At 42.9% G+C, this 16057-nt stretch overlaps 1 protein-coding gene across 1 annotated transcript in view; it reads left to right on the top strand.

The window, feature by feature from the left end:
- LOC308085518 (synaptosomal-associated protein 25) overlaps window positions 1–12306 on the top strand; it is a 19038-nt gene extending 6732 nt beyond the window's left edge. The window contains exons 2-8 of the mRNA XM_080428709.1: window positions 632–961; window positions 3911–3952; window positions 5092–5140; window positions 6618–6729; window positions 8154–8297; window positions 10357–10501; window positions 11297–12306. Of these exons, the coding sequence (XP_080284835.1) occupies window positions 890–961; window positions 3911–3952; window positions 5092–5140; window positions 6618–6729; window positions 8154–8297; window positions 10357–10501; window positions 11297–11362 (630 nt within the window). The 5' untranslated portion in view covers window positions 632–889 and the 3' untranslated portion in view covers window positions 11363–12306. The remainder of the gene's footprint in view (window positions 1–631; window positions 962–3910; window positions 3953–5091; window positions 5141–6617; window positions 6730–8153; window positions 8298–10356; window positions 10502–11296) is intronic.
- The last annotated feature ends 3751 nt before the right edge of the window (window positions 12307–16057 follow it).

Below are 16057 nucleotides of genomic sequence, written 5' to 3'. Positions count from 1 at the left end.
CACTGCGTTATTTGTCTGTGTTCCCTATCCAGTCTACATGGCTCTCCTAATAAAGGGGAAGAAGAGGGACATAATATAGGTTTTCCGGTTAGGTTATATAGTCGTCATTAACCAAAAGGTAAACAATGCAAATAGGAATAGACTTCCTGTTTTTAAATGAAATGTACTTTAGTCCATCCAAGGACTAACAATGAAAAAAGGGAAGGTATGGGGGTGGGCAACCTTTTTGAGGAACACACCATCACTTTGCCAAGGCTGGCGTGATCACCCAACTGCCAGACAGTGAAAACCATCAGCTTTTATGTTGAACGAGAGTCAATAATAATAATAAATATAATAATAAATCCTAAAATAGTATAAGTCAATAATTTACCATAAATATTAAGTGAGATAAATTCAGACTATGTGGGGAGAAAGGTTTTATGCTCATCAAATAATGATGAATGGTGAATAATGGGTTAATAATGGTTGTTTTTGATCAACTCATTTGGTCACCTCAGCTTGCCCAGTCTGATCGACTGGAAGATCAAAAAGACCTGGTAAAGGCGTTGGTCTTGCAGAGCATTAATGGCTGCCATGTGTCACTGCTGTTCTCTGCCATAAATAATGTTGATGTCACTGTGTTGTCTAGGTGCCCAAAACACCTGATGTCTTCCACTAATTTGGCCAACTGGGACTGAACACGCACGCGCACGCACGCACACACACACACACACACACACACACACACACACACACACACACACACACACACACACACACACACACACACACACACACACACACACACACACACACACACACACACACACACACACACACACACACACACACACACACACACACACACACACACACACACAGAGGTTGGATTTGGCCTCATGCCAAGATGTCGTCTGCCCCGCCCATCAGGACAGAGCAGGAGGAGCTACATAGGAGAGCCAATCAAGTCACAGATGAGGTAAATGATTGACAGACTTGTTTTTCTTGTTTGAGTGCCACAGGGTTACAGTGAGGTTCATGACACAAGCGACTGTGAAAAGAGCAAGGAACCTGTGTAGCCCATGTATTATATCATTTAAACTGTGCTCTTTTACAGCAGTGTCCATCTGCACCCATCATCATCATACTGTACCAAAGCAGTTGGGAGCTCCTTTGCTCAAGGGAACCTCAAGTAAAACTTTTGGCGAATTTGTCTGGTCTGCGATTTAGGGGCCCTCTCTCACTCTCTCCCTAAGCATTATGCACATATCTCAACCTTTACAGGCCGCGACCCCCCCCAAAAAAATCATATTTGAACTGGGGACCACCACACCCTGACAAGCACTTGGAATTGTAGGAGTTGAGGCATTACATTTAGGGTGCGTTCGGAAATTGCGCACCGGAGCGCACTCGCCTATTAGTTTGTATTGGCCAGTGCGCTCAGTGCAGTATTTCCGAACATACCTTTTAGTTTGACTTGGTTCCACAGATAAATATTTTGAAAATAGCTGCTCTTCTACCCCGTTGTGAGTGTTGTGAGCATGTATGCTCACAACGCCTCGCAACACAAGGCGTTGTGAGCTATTTTCAAAATGTTTGCCTCTTGAGTCTTTCCTCAGGTAATATTTCACAATTAGGCCAATGTTTGACATTTTGTATTGTATAGTTCGTTGATTACTTTTGACATAGTAATAGTCTTATTTTAGTTTTTTTCTTAGTTTTTTTTGTATTAAAAAGGTCTTAAAAGTCCTTAAATTGAAATGTGCAGATACCCTGAATACTTTATTAGACGTTTGCAGAAAAAAGCACATGAAAGAACAGTTCAATACAAGGTCAGCTAAAAGGAATGAAAAAATACCAAGAAAGCCATTGGCTTGTTTCCATTGGGGTCCTTTGTACTCAAATCATAGTGTATACCCTGTATTCTCTTATACTGTATGTTGGTTTGTTTACTGTTGAGTGAGAAAACAATGTTGCACATTATTAAGCTAATCATCTGGGGACCCCCCCTGAGGGTCCTGGCCCCCAGGTTGACAACCACTGTACAATACATAAAAAGTAAAGTGCTAGGCTAGGTGTTTTTTATCAACCAGCCTTGTAGCTATCTATTATAATGATAGATCCGAAGTTCAGATGAGAATAATGGCTGTTTTGGGTGTCAAACTACCACTGTCAATAAACAGCTTGAAACCGGTTTTGCTGTTGTTACCAAAACAGCTACCATAAAATTGCACAGTAGCATAATCCCAACCGGACATGCAAATTAAAAATTATGGTATACAGAAACCACTTTTCGAAACATTCTATAGATATATGTGTAGGCTAATAAAATAATTACGTGATGATGACACAAAGTCGACTTCCAAAATAAACACTTAGCTTGTAGCTGCACTATATGCGAGCCTTGCATGTCTGTGTGTACCTTTTCTGTTGTGTTGTGTTCACTCGCTGTCCTAAAACCTACTGTTGGTCCGACTCCTAACTGCTGTCCATCTACATTTACTCAGTGTCACTCATATATCGTCGCTGTCGGGCAGAAACCTCCTATCTCCATATTCAAACTTTTTGCGTTTTTTTTTTTAACACCCTACTTGATCATACTACAGCGTCAAACAAAAGCTTCGCGCCGCGCTTCGAGCTTGCGGATCTGCTACTTTTAATGCTTTTTAATTTGAATCCTGAACAGTAACAGTTTTGGACATATTAGGTTTCCACCCGACATAGACGGTGTTATACCCTGGCATTTCAGTGGTTCTCAAACCTTTTAGTTTCAAGGATCCTCAGGTTGATATGCATTATTAGGCCACGCAACCCCATTTGATACCATGCTTTATCTCTGGTATCCTACTATCTACAGTCAACCATGGATCCATGTGTATACACTCTCAGAGTTACAATGTTGAGAGCCAGTGACATAGCGCTCATAACTGGCTTACCTGGTTGCCATAGCGACAGCTCATCTCTAGGACGACCATCTGCAGAGAGACTAGACTAGACAAACATGAGCTCACTGTGTGTCTGTGTGGGGGGCACTGAAACACATTTATGCAAATATATAAACACATTATGCAAAGACAGATTCAGACAAGTGAGGAATGCAGGCACAAAATAAGCATATGCATGGACACAGGTATTGTAGATGCAAGCACGCGCACACATGCACACACGCACGCACGCACGCATGCACGCACACACACACGCGCGCACACGCACACGCGCACACGCACACACACATATGCAAACGCACACGCACACACACACACGCACACACGCGCGCACACTCACACACACACACGCGCACACACACACGCGCACACACACACACACACACACACACACACACACACACACACACACACACACACACGCGCACACACACACACACACACACACACACACACACACACGCACGCACACACAGATGGCATTGTAAAGGTTACAACAGGCCAGATCCATTTGTCTCCTCACCATCTCAGTGGGGAATACCCAGTAGAATAGAATGATCTTTACACACACACACACACACACACACACACACACACACACACACACACACACACACACACACACACACACACACACACACACACACACACACACACACACACACACACACACACACACACACACACACACACACACACGCGCGCGCGTACGTACACGCACGCACGCATGCACACACGCAGACAGACAGACAGACATATATAGAGAGAGAGAGAATGAAGGTAGTAGTTGAATGTGCAAATAGTGCATTCACTTGAATATGGACTTGTATGTATTTGCTCAGAATATTTACATTTTCAAAACTATTAGAAAAATAAAACATTAAAAAAAAAACATATCGAAATGTATTCAATATAATAAAAATGTGTATCATCATGTACTGTGTTTTTAACTGTTAAATGTCATTTGAATTCTGTTCTGTTAGTCCCTGGAGAGCACACGGCGGATGATGCAGTTAGTTGAGGAGGTATGGACACAACAGTTACTCCCATCTCATATGTTTACCGCATAATTTATTATAGTAATCAACAAAAAGATCTACCAAGAAGCATATCTTTATCAAAATTTGCCAATGCTGTTCGACTTTAAATGAACCCTAGCATCCCTATTCCGGGGATGAACATTTGGCGAAAGTAGACGATCTTTGTAGATCGGCTGGTTCTCAATCTTTTCAGGCCGCGACCCCCCAAAATAATCATATTTGAACTGGGGACCCCCCACCCCGACAAGCATTTGGAATTGTAGGATTTGAGGCATTACATTCTGTTAGACTCCACAGATAAATATTGTGAAAATAGCAGATCTACAAGCTCACAAGGCCATTGGCTATTTTCACAATTATGACCCCTTTCTTGTATTATTTGACACTTTGGCCAATGTTTGACCAGTTTTTAGAGTATAGTTGGTTGATTACTTTTGATGTAATTTTCTTTTCTTTTCTTTCTTCATCTTTTCTTTTTTAGGTATTAAAAAAGTCTTAAAAGTTCTTGAATTCACTGTCATCTGGGGACTCCCCCAAAATCATGTGGGGACCCCCCTGGGGGTCCCAACCCACAGATTGAGAACCACTGGGCTAGAGATTTGGTGTAGGGGGACTAAAGGCGCGGACCACGTATAGAGCCCTGGGGGAGTATATGGGTTTAAGTGGTTTACAGACAAAAAAAGCAAAAGACAGAGAGAACATCATCATCATTGACATTTAGCTTCCTACAGTAATCTGTAGATTAGACTCCAGTGTTTCCACCGCCAATGTAATGACTGCTCATATAATGATGTAATGATGACTGCACCGTCATCAATCACCGTTTAACAAGCTTACAGAACAAAGGAAACACCCTCTCTATTTGAATGGATATTATGTGATGTGAAGCGCCTTATATTATACGTTGTTGTGAGGTGCTTGTAGATCTGCTACTTTTGCTATTGTTGAAAATGTTTGGGAGGAAAAAAGCAAATAGGTTTTCAGATTTTTGAAAACTTTTGCCTGTAATGACATGCCCTTAATAGGGACGCCAGGGTTAATGTGGTTATAGGTGGCAGGAGATGTAAATCAGTCTAATAGCTTCTTTTGTTTATGTGTGCGTGCGTGCATGTTTTCCTCTCCAGAGTAAAGATGCAGGGATCAGAGCACTGGTCATGCTGGATGAACAAGGAGGTACTTATCTTTATCTGTCTCCCTCTGTTATCTGTTACTGTATCATCTATCTCTGTTAACGTCACTTGCCAAGATGCACACTAGTTTTGTTGTTGTCTGTAATTTTGTCACTTATTATTACTTTCCCAGTCTTAAAATCTATACAACCGAGCATTTTTCTTTCTCAACACTGGTGTTGAGCAGGTGGTGGACAATTCTGTTAGGAATCACTCACATTCTTGACCATTTCTTGTATATTGAGATGGAATAGTGGTTCTTGGGATGATCCCTGCTGCAGTGGGGAGTATAACATTAAATACACAGCACATTATAAAGCATGCAGGGAGTATTGCATAGCTTCATTTGAATAGAGTTTAGATCCCACAACCCGAAGGGATGGTCAGCTGAATGTGTTCCACTGATAGTGGATGGATATGCTGTTTTGTTGGTTGGTTGTCAGGGTGAAATCACGACCAATCGACGAACAGGCTCTGGCCAAGTCCGCTGCAGGTAGAGTATAGGAGGTGACATAAAGTTGCTGTGTCAATATCAAAACAAACTGAATAGATTAACCAAAACCCAATTCCTCTTAATAAAAGTGAGGGAGCATTGCTCCCTTGTGCTCCCCCTCCACTACACCCCTGCAGTAAACAACACTTCCTCCTACAGAGCAGCTGGAGCGTATAGAGGAAGGCATGGACTCCATCAACCGGGACATGAAAGAGGCAGAGAAGAACCTGACAGACATGGCCCAGTGCTGCGGCCTGTGTGCCTGGCCGCTCAGGAAGTAGGTTCTGATTGGCTACGCTGCCTACGCCCCTCATGGCATTCCTTCATGCGGCCAAAACCCTCAACCGAGTCCACCACTATGTAGCGGTCGGTTCAGTGGCAGTGGTTCTCTGTCTTCATAACTTTGAAAGGGTCCATTTGGTTCCATGTGTACACTCTCAGAGTTACAGACCTGTAAGGCTTTGGAACCCCTTCAAGGAAACCATGAGGGTCCCCGGACCTCACTTTGAGAACCATTGTTCTAATGCATATGTTTTTGTTTTGTTCTTCAGTTGCGGCGTTTTGAGTGTCCTGTGTTTTTGCTGTAGACGGTCTGGGTTGTGGGGGGCTGGCTTATGAGTTGCTTGTTTTGGCTGAAACAAGTTGCTGAATTGTTTTTCGTTTTGCATCGCTTCCTTCTCTGCCTTTTCTCCACCTCCTCTCTCTCTCTCCATCCCTTACATCCCCACAATCCATCTCTTTCTCACTTCCTATCTCACTCCTCTTTCCTTCCATTCTCACCTCCTCCCTTACCCCCCCACACTCTCTCTTCAATCCTGTGTCTTCCACTTCTGTCTTGTCAACTTTTTTACTCCCTCTGTATTCTACCTTCCATTCATCTTCCACCCTCTCCCCTATTTATTTCTCCCATTCCCTCATTCTTCTCTGCCCTCCTCCTCCCATCCGACTCCTCTCTCTGTGGCCTGGTTCTGCTTCTGTTGGTCCGTAGAGCAGCTGGAGCGAATAGAGGAGGGACTGGATCAGATCAACAATGACATGAAGGAAGCAGAGAAAAACCTCACAGACCTGGGGAAATGCTGTGGGCTCTGCTCCTGTGATAAGTATGCTGTGTGTGTGTGTGTGTGTGTGTGTGTGTGTGTGTGTGTGTGTGTGTGTGTGTGTGTGTGTGTGTGTGTGTGTGTGTGTGTGTGTGTGTGTGTGTGTGTGTGTGTGTGTGTGTGTGTGTCTGTGTGTGCGTGCGTGCGTGCTTATCATTGGGTGGGTACATGTCAGTGTGTGCATGAGAGGAGAGAGAAACAGTGAGTTTGTACATTATACAAGCTGTTATTTAAACCCCCCCAACCATCCAACTGATTCCGATTCACTGATGGTCGGATGATGACATCAAACCAGATGGTGGCCATTTCTTACCCTCTTCATCCATTCAGTGTGATTCATACTTAATTGGTTTTATTTGCCTGCCTCCTTTGCTACCATTATAATTTCTGTCTGGTAGCTTGCCGCTGTCTGCAACATGCAGATTACCAGAATCAGAATCAGAATCAGAATCAGTTTTATTGTCACATCAGTCACATTACCGGTAAACATAATGGTGGTTCTCAAGTCTGGTCGTTAAGAAATGCTGTCTTTCATAGCTAATTGGGGACTAAGTTACACCAGAGACACCAGGTGAAATAAATTAAACACCTGGTAGAATTGAAAAGCTTTTCTATGAGAATTTTAAAGTAGCCATAGCCTGAGTTGATAACCAGTGAAATATATCGAATGGATTTAATACCTATGGATTAGAGATGTGACCAAACGTGAATAGTGGGTCTAGTCTCGCGGCGTAGCCAGGCGACCAGAGATCTCCTTCTACCAAAAATCTGGTGACGTCTAAATTCGATAGGGGCTAGAACAGCAGCGAGAGCAGTCACTAACAAGCCCACGTCTATAAACCAACCCTGATACCGTCCCAACATGAAGGACCGCCCTAAATTCGCAATTACATTTCAGAATGGTTTCCACTCAGTTCTAGGCCCTACGTTGAATTTAAATGTCACCGCATATTTCGGTAGGTGGAGATCTCTGATCATCTGGCTTTGATTGATTGATTGAATACTTTATTAACAGTTAGCAAAAAGTACAGATGGTACAGTTATACAATAATGCTAAAAAGATAACACAAAAAGCCCTGAGGGCTTGTTTCCATTGTGGTCCTATGTATTCAATTCATCAAGACATATAAAGACATACAATACTATACAAGAAATCGTCAATACCAGGAGCACTAAAAGTATATTTGCAGAAAACTGGCTACGCCAGACTACATCGGCATCGGCTCTAATGTCTCTCCCTCTGTCCCTCACTCAATCACTTCCTCCCTTATTCTTTCTGTCTCGCCTTTATACCCAACCCCTCCATTCTCCCTCTCTCTCTCCCCCTCCTCCGCTATCCTATACCTCTCTCTCCCCTCCTCTGTCTCTCATCTTCCCTCCCTCTCTCTCTCTCTCGCTCTCTCTCTCTCTCTCTCCTACCCCTCCAGGCTGAAGGCCTTTGAGGAGAGCGGGGCGTACAAGGCAGTGTGGGGCGGAGCCTCCAGCGATGGCGTGGTGTCCAATCAGCCGTCCTCCAACAGGGTCGTAGACGAGCGAGAGCAGATGATCATGAGTGGCGGTTACATAACGAGGTGGGCGGGGCTTGTGTGTGTCTGGGGACTTGGGTGTGGGTGGGTGCGTTTGGCTTTTATAGACCTTGGCACTCACTCATGTGATAATTCGACTCTTTTGGGTCCTAGAAGTGTTTTGTCTCTGAGCTCTAATACAGATTTTGTATTTATATGGTTCTATGAATCTATAAGTTTATCAATCTACAATCTATAAGTTTATCAATCTACAAGCTCATAATACCATACAATTCGCCAAGCTACACCATCATACGACAAAGTATAAAATACGGTTCATGGTCAAACAAGAAGATGTGTTTTGAAAATTGAGCAGCAGGAGAAAAGAGTCATGGTACAAAACTGTGTATGTACATGGGGCAAACACTGAAGAACTACAATTTTCATTGTACAGTACAAGACCGCTCTCTAGCATACTGTAGGCTTTATAGGATAGGTGTAGCGATGGTGCAGTGTTTTGTACCTGATTGTTATTGCCGCTCTTGTGTCCACATCTTTTTCGGCTTTTTATCGATTCTGAAAGTCACAAAGCTTTAGACTTTTTTTAGGACAGCCATTTGCCAACTTGCTAATAGGCTCGTTTTCTGGCCAACTCTGGCCATTCTCACAGATGAAGTGAAATATTCTAGGGACACTTAGCTTTGATTTGAGGATGATGTAACCTTGGCAGCATGATTGTAAAGCTAAACTAAGTGTTTTGATGTTGTAATTTATTATTGGGAACATAACATAATCTGAGTTAGAAATGAGGTTTGCCTAGCGGCGCAGCCAATTACTTCACTAACCACAGCTTCCTTTTGAGTCACAAGGACTAGAGTTTGAATCCGATTTCCCATCTTGTCTCACACGTCTCCCCTTTCTCTCTGACCTTGGTTTCCTGTCTCTACACTCTCCTATCTGAATAAAGCACAAACTGAAAAAGAAAATAAACTTTAAAGAAATAATGTGGCATACACATGTGAACAGTGTTTCTCCTATATGGATGTCGAACTTCATGTGGCCAGCCTGTGATGTCAGTCATCTATGATGTCAATCATGAAATAGCTATGACATATGACTCCAAATTTGGATAAGGGTTCCACCTCCGCAGAGCCCTGTTGACTTTCATTATAAAATTAACTAACATTATGTGAAAAGAAACATTTTCGTTATGGTACTTCTGTCACATACTGTACAATACATTTGGCACTTGTCGGTCAGCTGTTTGCGAGATTATCTCCGGACACACAGACCACCTTATAGACGGCTGGACTCCTGCAGAGTGATGTTCTGGTCATTCAAAAATGATACATGTCATGTTAATAATGTAATAATAGGTGTAGTCAGCATTCAGAGGGAACTTCCTCCTATAAACACATCTTGAGACTTGACTTTGACACTTGACTTGGATTGAGCATCGAGATTTACAAAAACAAAGTCTGACACAGCACTATGTAAATGTGTGTGTGTGTGTGCACGTGTGTCTGTCTTTGACCACAAATTGAATTAGATCTAGGGCAGGCAGTAGTTTATAAACACACTGTGTATGTGTGCGAGCGTGTGCATGTGTTTGCTCTCCTTTAGAACAAACTGACATACAATTCAGTCATCTGTTAGTCGAGCAGCTGCTCAAACAGAGGATATTGGCAAACCACACACAAGAGCAATAGAAACCCTACATAAATCATAGCCTATTTGTACCATACAACAGCTGTCAGTTCTGCTCTTTTCAGTGAGTGTGTGTGTGTGTGTGTGCGCGCGCACACACGTGTCCTACAGTATGTTGCAATAACACACTGTCCCTATATCATTATCTTCCTTCCTCCCTTCCTTCTCTCCTCTACCTTCCTCTCCACTTTTATGCCTCTTTATCTTTCTTTTTCTCCCTACCGCTTCTGTCTTTTTCACCATACCCTCCATTACATTTTCACAACTCGGTTCAAACTCCTCCTTATCTCCCTCTCGCTCTCTCCCTCCCGTCAACTCCCTGCACCCTCCATCTCTTCTTCTCATTTTCACCCCCCCCCCCCCCTTCTCTCCTCTACCCACACCACCCTGTCTTCCTCCTACCCCACCTCCCTCTCAGGGTGACCAACGACGCCCAAGAGGACGAGATGGAGGAGAACTTACAACACGTGGGCAGCATCATCGGCAACCTGAAGTGCATGGCCCTGGACATGGGCAACGAGATCCAAGTGCAGATCCCACAGATAGGACGTATCCATAACAAGGTAGGTAGTGCCACCGGCGCCAACGCTTTGATGACATATACTTGCGATATTATTGAGATACACAGAAAAGTGTTGGGCGTGTGGAATCAAATGTAATACAGTTTGTGTTGTGTTTGAATTGTATCACATGGACAGTATGACGGCCCCCCGCTGGCTGACTTGTAAACCACATACCGGCCCTGAAACACCTTTTAGAATTGCTGACCAAGCATTTTTTTTAATTATACAACATCATTTTAACGCTAAGACCCAATTTATTTCAATTGGCTTTAATGCCGAGACACAGTATATTACATAACGCCACGATATTCTACCATTAAAGTTATTCTTTGTCTGTGACCCTGTCAGAACATCTCGCGGCCCACTTTTGGGTCCTGCCCCGCTAGTTGAGAAACAATACAGTAGAATAAGGCATGATCCAGTGTTATCCAATCATGCTTCATGGAGGGCTGAGTGTCTTCAGGTTTTCACTCCAACCAAAGACTGCACCACTTAGTTTGACTAATTAACACACTTCACTTAGTTTGACTAATTAACACACGTTACAACCAACCACATAGTGGTTGGTGGTAACAGTACCACGCACATATTTATGTTTAGAGTTATATAAATTTACACGTAAATCAAGTTTGGAGTTACAAGGTTTTCATCTGTGATTTCACAGTGCGCCCATATACTGTACATTGCACGCACAAAGGCGGGTGCACACACACATACATACACAAAAACACACGCACGGCACACATCACTCAAACTTTTAAAAGATTGTAAGGTTTCTTTCTTCTTTTTTTGCAGACTGAACTCAACGTGGACCGAATCAACGCAGCCAACAACGCAGCCAACAACCTCATGAAGCGATAGAGCCCTTCTCCGTTTACACTATACAGCTGTTATTGTTTTCTCGAATGTATTCTAGAAATAAGCATGTTCCTGTATGCGTGTGCCACGGGCCTCTGCCTTATTTAAGAGCAGGAACACTCCTCCTGAAAATACTTTGTCACAAAAAGGTCCATGTGTCATATGGTTTCTAGTGTCAGTTCAAATGTTCTTTTCACTTCCATTTCAACTCTCCCCAATGTAAACACCACACAACATGGCCCATTGTCCCCCAGTGCCCAAAATGTTCAGAAAGACATTTAAACAGACGCGTTGGGTCCCTCTGCTGGCCGACATGGGTATTGCCCAATGGAGAAATACGTATTTGTAATTAGAGGAAGTACTCGGGCGACACCAAGCGGCCACACATGTCCTCTTCACTCCTCCCCTCGCTTCTATTATCTCTAGACGTTGATGCAAAATGGAGGTGAGGTGACGTTGAATTTGTTTTTCATCGTGTTTGCGCACAGATGGCAAGGTCTGCAGGCAAGACAAGAGGTGTGATCATATGGATCTCTGTGAAATTGTTTCTCAGTCAAATCTTGAAGATGAAAAGCACTTTATTTGTGATTTTATTTATTGATTTACTTCCAACAGCCAAATCACCTGACATATGAATTGTTTCCTAGCTATTATTAGTGTGTTTGTTTTTGGGCCTTCTTAATAACAGGTTCCTACTCATTGTGCTGAAGACGTGATAGAATGGTAGATTGTAGTAGATATAATTCTTGATGATGCTGGCAGATAGGTCCCATTATATCTGGGGAGGCCAGTGATCATCAATCATCAGCCATAATTAATAATCAATTAGTAACATTTGAGGATCCTGATAGGCAGTCAGTGGCAGGCCTTGCGTGATTAAGACGAGGCCCCCAAAACAGAATGTAATTGGTATTTGTTAACGTGTTGGTGTTGAATTAAAAATACAATCCGTCACGTGTGAGTTCTCGTGATATTATGTATACAAAAGACTTGAAGAGGGGGGCCATGGGGGGAGGGGGCTAGTCTGACTCAGAGGGTATAAATGACACCAAATGGACCCCCAAAAAAAAAGGTTATTTGGTGTAATTTGTACCCTCTCAAAACGAAATTAACAAAATTGCGTCCCAGAATTCGTGACCTTTGATTTGGGGTTGAGGGTTCGAATGACTGTGTGTGTGTAGTGTACACACTGTAATGAGGCCATCGGGGAGGTGGGGGGCGTTGCAGGACCAACATTCAAGGAAAATGTTGCGCGTTTTGTACGTGGTGGTGGATGGAAGAAAGAAAAAAAAAAACGCGCGTCTGCGCATTTCCTCCTCTTCTCGTCACTCCGAACTTTCGGGAGAGAGAGAGCTGCGGAAGAGAAGGAGGAGGAGGAGAGAGAGAAAACCCAACGTCATTAAATAACTGGTAAATCTGCACCCAAACATCCGAACCGAAACACAACGTCGTTTATAAGTTAATTACCGTACATATCGTATTATTGTGTACCGTCGACGCGTCACAAGTAGCTCGCGCGGAGAGAGAGAAAAGACCGAATGCGTGTATCGCGAAAAAAAATGGAAGCTAACCGACATTTCGTCGTTCTGTCTCGCGCATTTTAGCACGAGCTATGAAGCCCCCCGAACCTAACTACACAACGACCTGTACATACGGTACCGAATCAACACAACCAACCGTCCGCGGTGTTTTATAACGGTCAGACGTCCATTACCGTTATGCGAATAGGGTTTTTTCGTCCGTTTGCGAAGCGTTAAGGGAGGGAAAACCCCGACATGGCGGAATTCGTGGGCTGCTTCTCCCGTTCTGTTCTCTGTGTGTGTGCGCGGGGCGGGCGGGGAGGAGGAAGGAGGAGGCACCGGACCGGAGGAGGAGGGAGGTGCAACGCAACACAGCTCTAGCGCTGCGCTGCTGTGAACAAAGATACCGGAAGTGCACGCTCGCCCACTGCACGAGGCCGGTGATCCCATAGCCCGGAGGGATGGTCGCGCTCTGATTGGTTGGTTGGTTGTTAAGGACGTCGTTATTTGTGTCCTTGTGAGCTTGTAGGTTGGTTATTTTTGCTAGAACCTATAAATATACTTTTATCTATACTACCTATATATTTCACAACTGTATATCAATCAATCAAGCAACCTTTATTCATCATATACAATAATAAAAAGTAGTATTTTTTTTAAAAGCAGTGAAATGTATATAGGTCAGCTCCATGGTTAGGTTAGTGAGCAATAAAAGACAAACAGGACTAAACTAACCTAAAAAATAAATAATCAACCACTAACCATTGCTTCATTTTCAGTCCACATTAATACATAAAAAAAGTATGTATCCATTATAGGTGTAAAGTATTGATTGATTGATTGATGTAGTTTATTTAGAAAGACATGAGAATAGTACATGACAGTACATAACAGTACATGGAAGTACAAATTCACAATACAAGGTCTACTAAACTGGAAACCCTCATTAAGCATTACGCTTGTTTAAGATGAGGACCCCATGCACACAAATCATGATGAAATATAAGAGGCAGGCAGATATACACACTACTATACAGAATGTCATACAATCAGCTTTCAGGTTACTGGTATGACGAGAGAAAAAAAAAAATATATATATATATATACAAAAGAGGAAAATGAAAGAGGGGGGGGGGGGGGGTAGGGAGGGGTAGGTTAAGACTTAGACAGGGGCCATTTTCGAATTGCAGCCTCCTGAAGGTGTATCTTTAGGGCAGTTTTGAAAGTGAGTAGGGTTTTACACTCCTTTACTCCTTTTGGTAGGGCATTCCACATTTTTGATGAATAGCATGAGAATGAGTTCATACCCTTAGTTGAGCCAAATCTGGGTTGAACATGATCAGTGGAGCTGCCTCTGGTGTTATGATCATGGACTTCATTAACATTTTTGAAGTATTTTGACAAATACAGGGGGATCCCAATGTTGTGGTGTATCTTGAAGACCAGGCCCATAGCAAGTTGCTGTACTCTGTCCTCAACCCTAAGCCATCCAATCCTAGCAAAATGAGCAGGGGTTAGATGGGTTCTGTGATTGAGGCCAAGAAGTAGCCTTACAAGTTTGTTTTGGGATGTTTGGAGCCTTGTTTTTAAGGCCTTGGAGGTGTTGTGATACCATGAAGTGCATGCATAATCATAATGACCTTGAATGAGGGCCCCTGCAAGAATCTTCAGAGTATTCTTACTGACTAGGCGATCAATCCTCCACAAATAGCGTGTTGTTCGGTTGACATTTTTGATCACTTTTTCGGCGTTTTTGTTACCGGAGAGGTTTGCCTCCAAGATGGAGCCCAGGTAGGTAATTTCATCCTTTCTTTTGATGACATTATCACCCACTTTGATCGTGAAACTCTCTGCCTTGCTAAGGTTAGGACTGGACCCAAAGAGGATGGATTCAGTTTTACCCAGGTGTAATGAAAGTTTGTTGTCAGAGAGCCAGATGCAGATCTTGTTGAGTTCGGAGCTGAGAGTTTTCTCAACCTGCAGCCTGTCCCTGTCCGAGACTAGCAGGGCCGAGTCATCTGCGAACAGGAACAGCTTGCAGTTGCAGGCCGATGACATGTCATTCACATATATCAGGAACAGTAAAGGTACATAAAACTTGAATTTCATTAAACTACTGCTAATGATAACTACCTTTAAAAAAAGAAAATACTACAGGAACCGATTATCCCTGACACACGGGAACTACAAATTTCACGCCCACTTTTGAGACAGCACTGCTACTCAACGTCCGTTAGAACGATGAACTGCAGCTGAATTCTTCAGGACAGTATTAATATACAAATAGTCCTGCAAGATAATAAAAAAATAAATAGCCTATGAAAATGATACATGAGAGACACAAACATATCTAGGTATTGAAATCCTCAAGGGATGCGTCCGTGACGTATATACCATACGACCACTTAAACTTTAGATTAGAGATGCTAGAACTTTTGACACACTGATGGAGTATATTATAGTATATTGTGGGTAGTATATCGAGATGACAGATATGGGACATTAAAAGGATAAATTAAACAAATGGGACAGTTTATTAGAACACAAAAAAAATCACCACAGCCCCCAGTGAAATTATGGTATTTTACAATGCCTCTATAGAGATTGCATTGAGAGCTGCAGTTCATCGTTCTAACGGACCTAGTAGCGGCGCTGTCTCAAAAGTGGGCGTGAAATTTGTAGTCCCCGTGTGTCTCTATTGTAGTTGCTGTACATAGGTTTTTAAATTATTATTACAGATTGGATAATTGTGTCTTCTCTTGCCTGACAACCAGCTCGCCAATCACAGTGCGACCGCCCCTCCGGGCCCTGGGATGGAGACTCACATATTGCTCAGGCTGCATCATTGATATGCAGAGATTTTCTGAAGTGTTTGTGACTTGACAAGATGTACATTTAACTTAATTCATTTGTAAAGGAATGTTTTCGCCTTAATTTATGTCTTTTGTTTCTCTCTCTCTCCTCGTTATCACTACACTCCCCCACAAAAGTAAACGCACAGTAGTTAACGTCAATTAAATAGTTTTGGGCAAATTATTAGTGACCAAGAAGCAGTTGCAATATCCTCAAATCACAATATCTTGCATATGGTGAAATTTAGTTGTCAAAGGTCAAGGTCGGAGGTGCTGGCCCCTGCTAGGTTGCCTTTGTAGCTCCTTGCACTATTCACTGGAGCCTA

This window comes from Gymnoscopelus braueri, assembly GCF_963280865.1.
Source record: "Gymnoscopelus braueri genome assembly, chromosome: 5".
In the NCBI taxonomy this organism is placed as follows: Eukaryota; Metazoa; Chordata; class Actinopteri; order Myctophiformes; family Myctophidae; genus Gymnoscopelus; species Gymnoscopelus braueri.
This window is presented reverse-complemented; position numbering and strand designations above follow the sequence as displayed.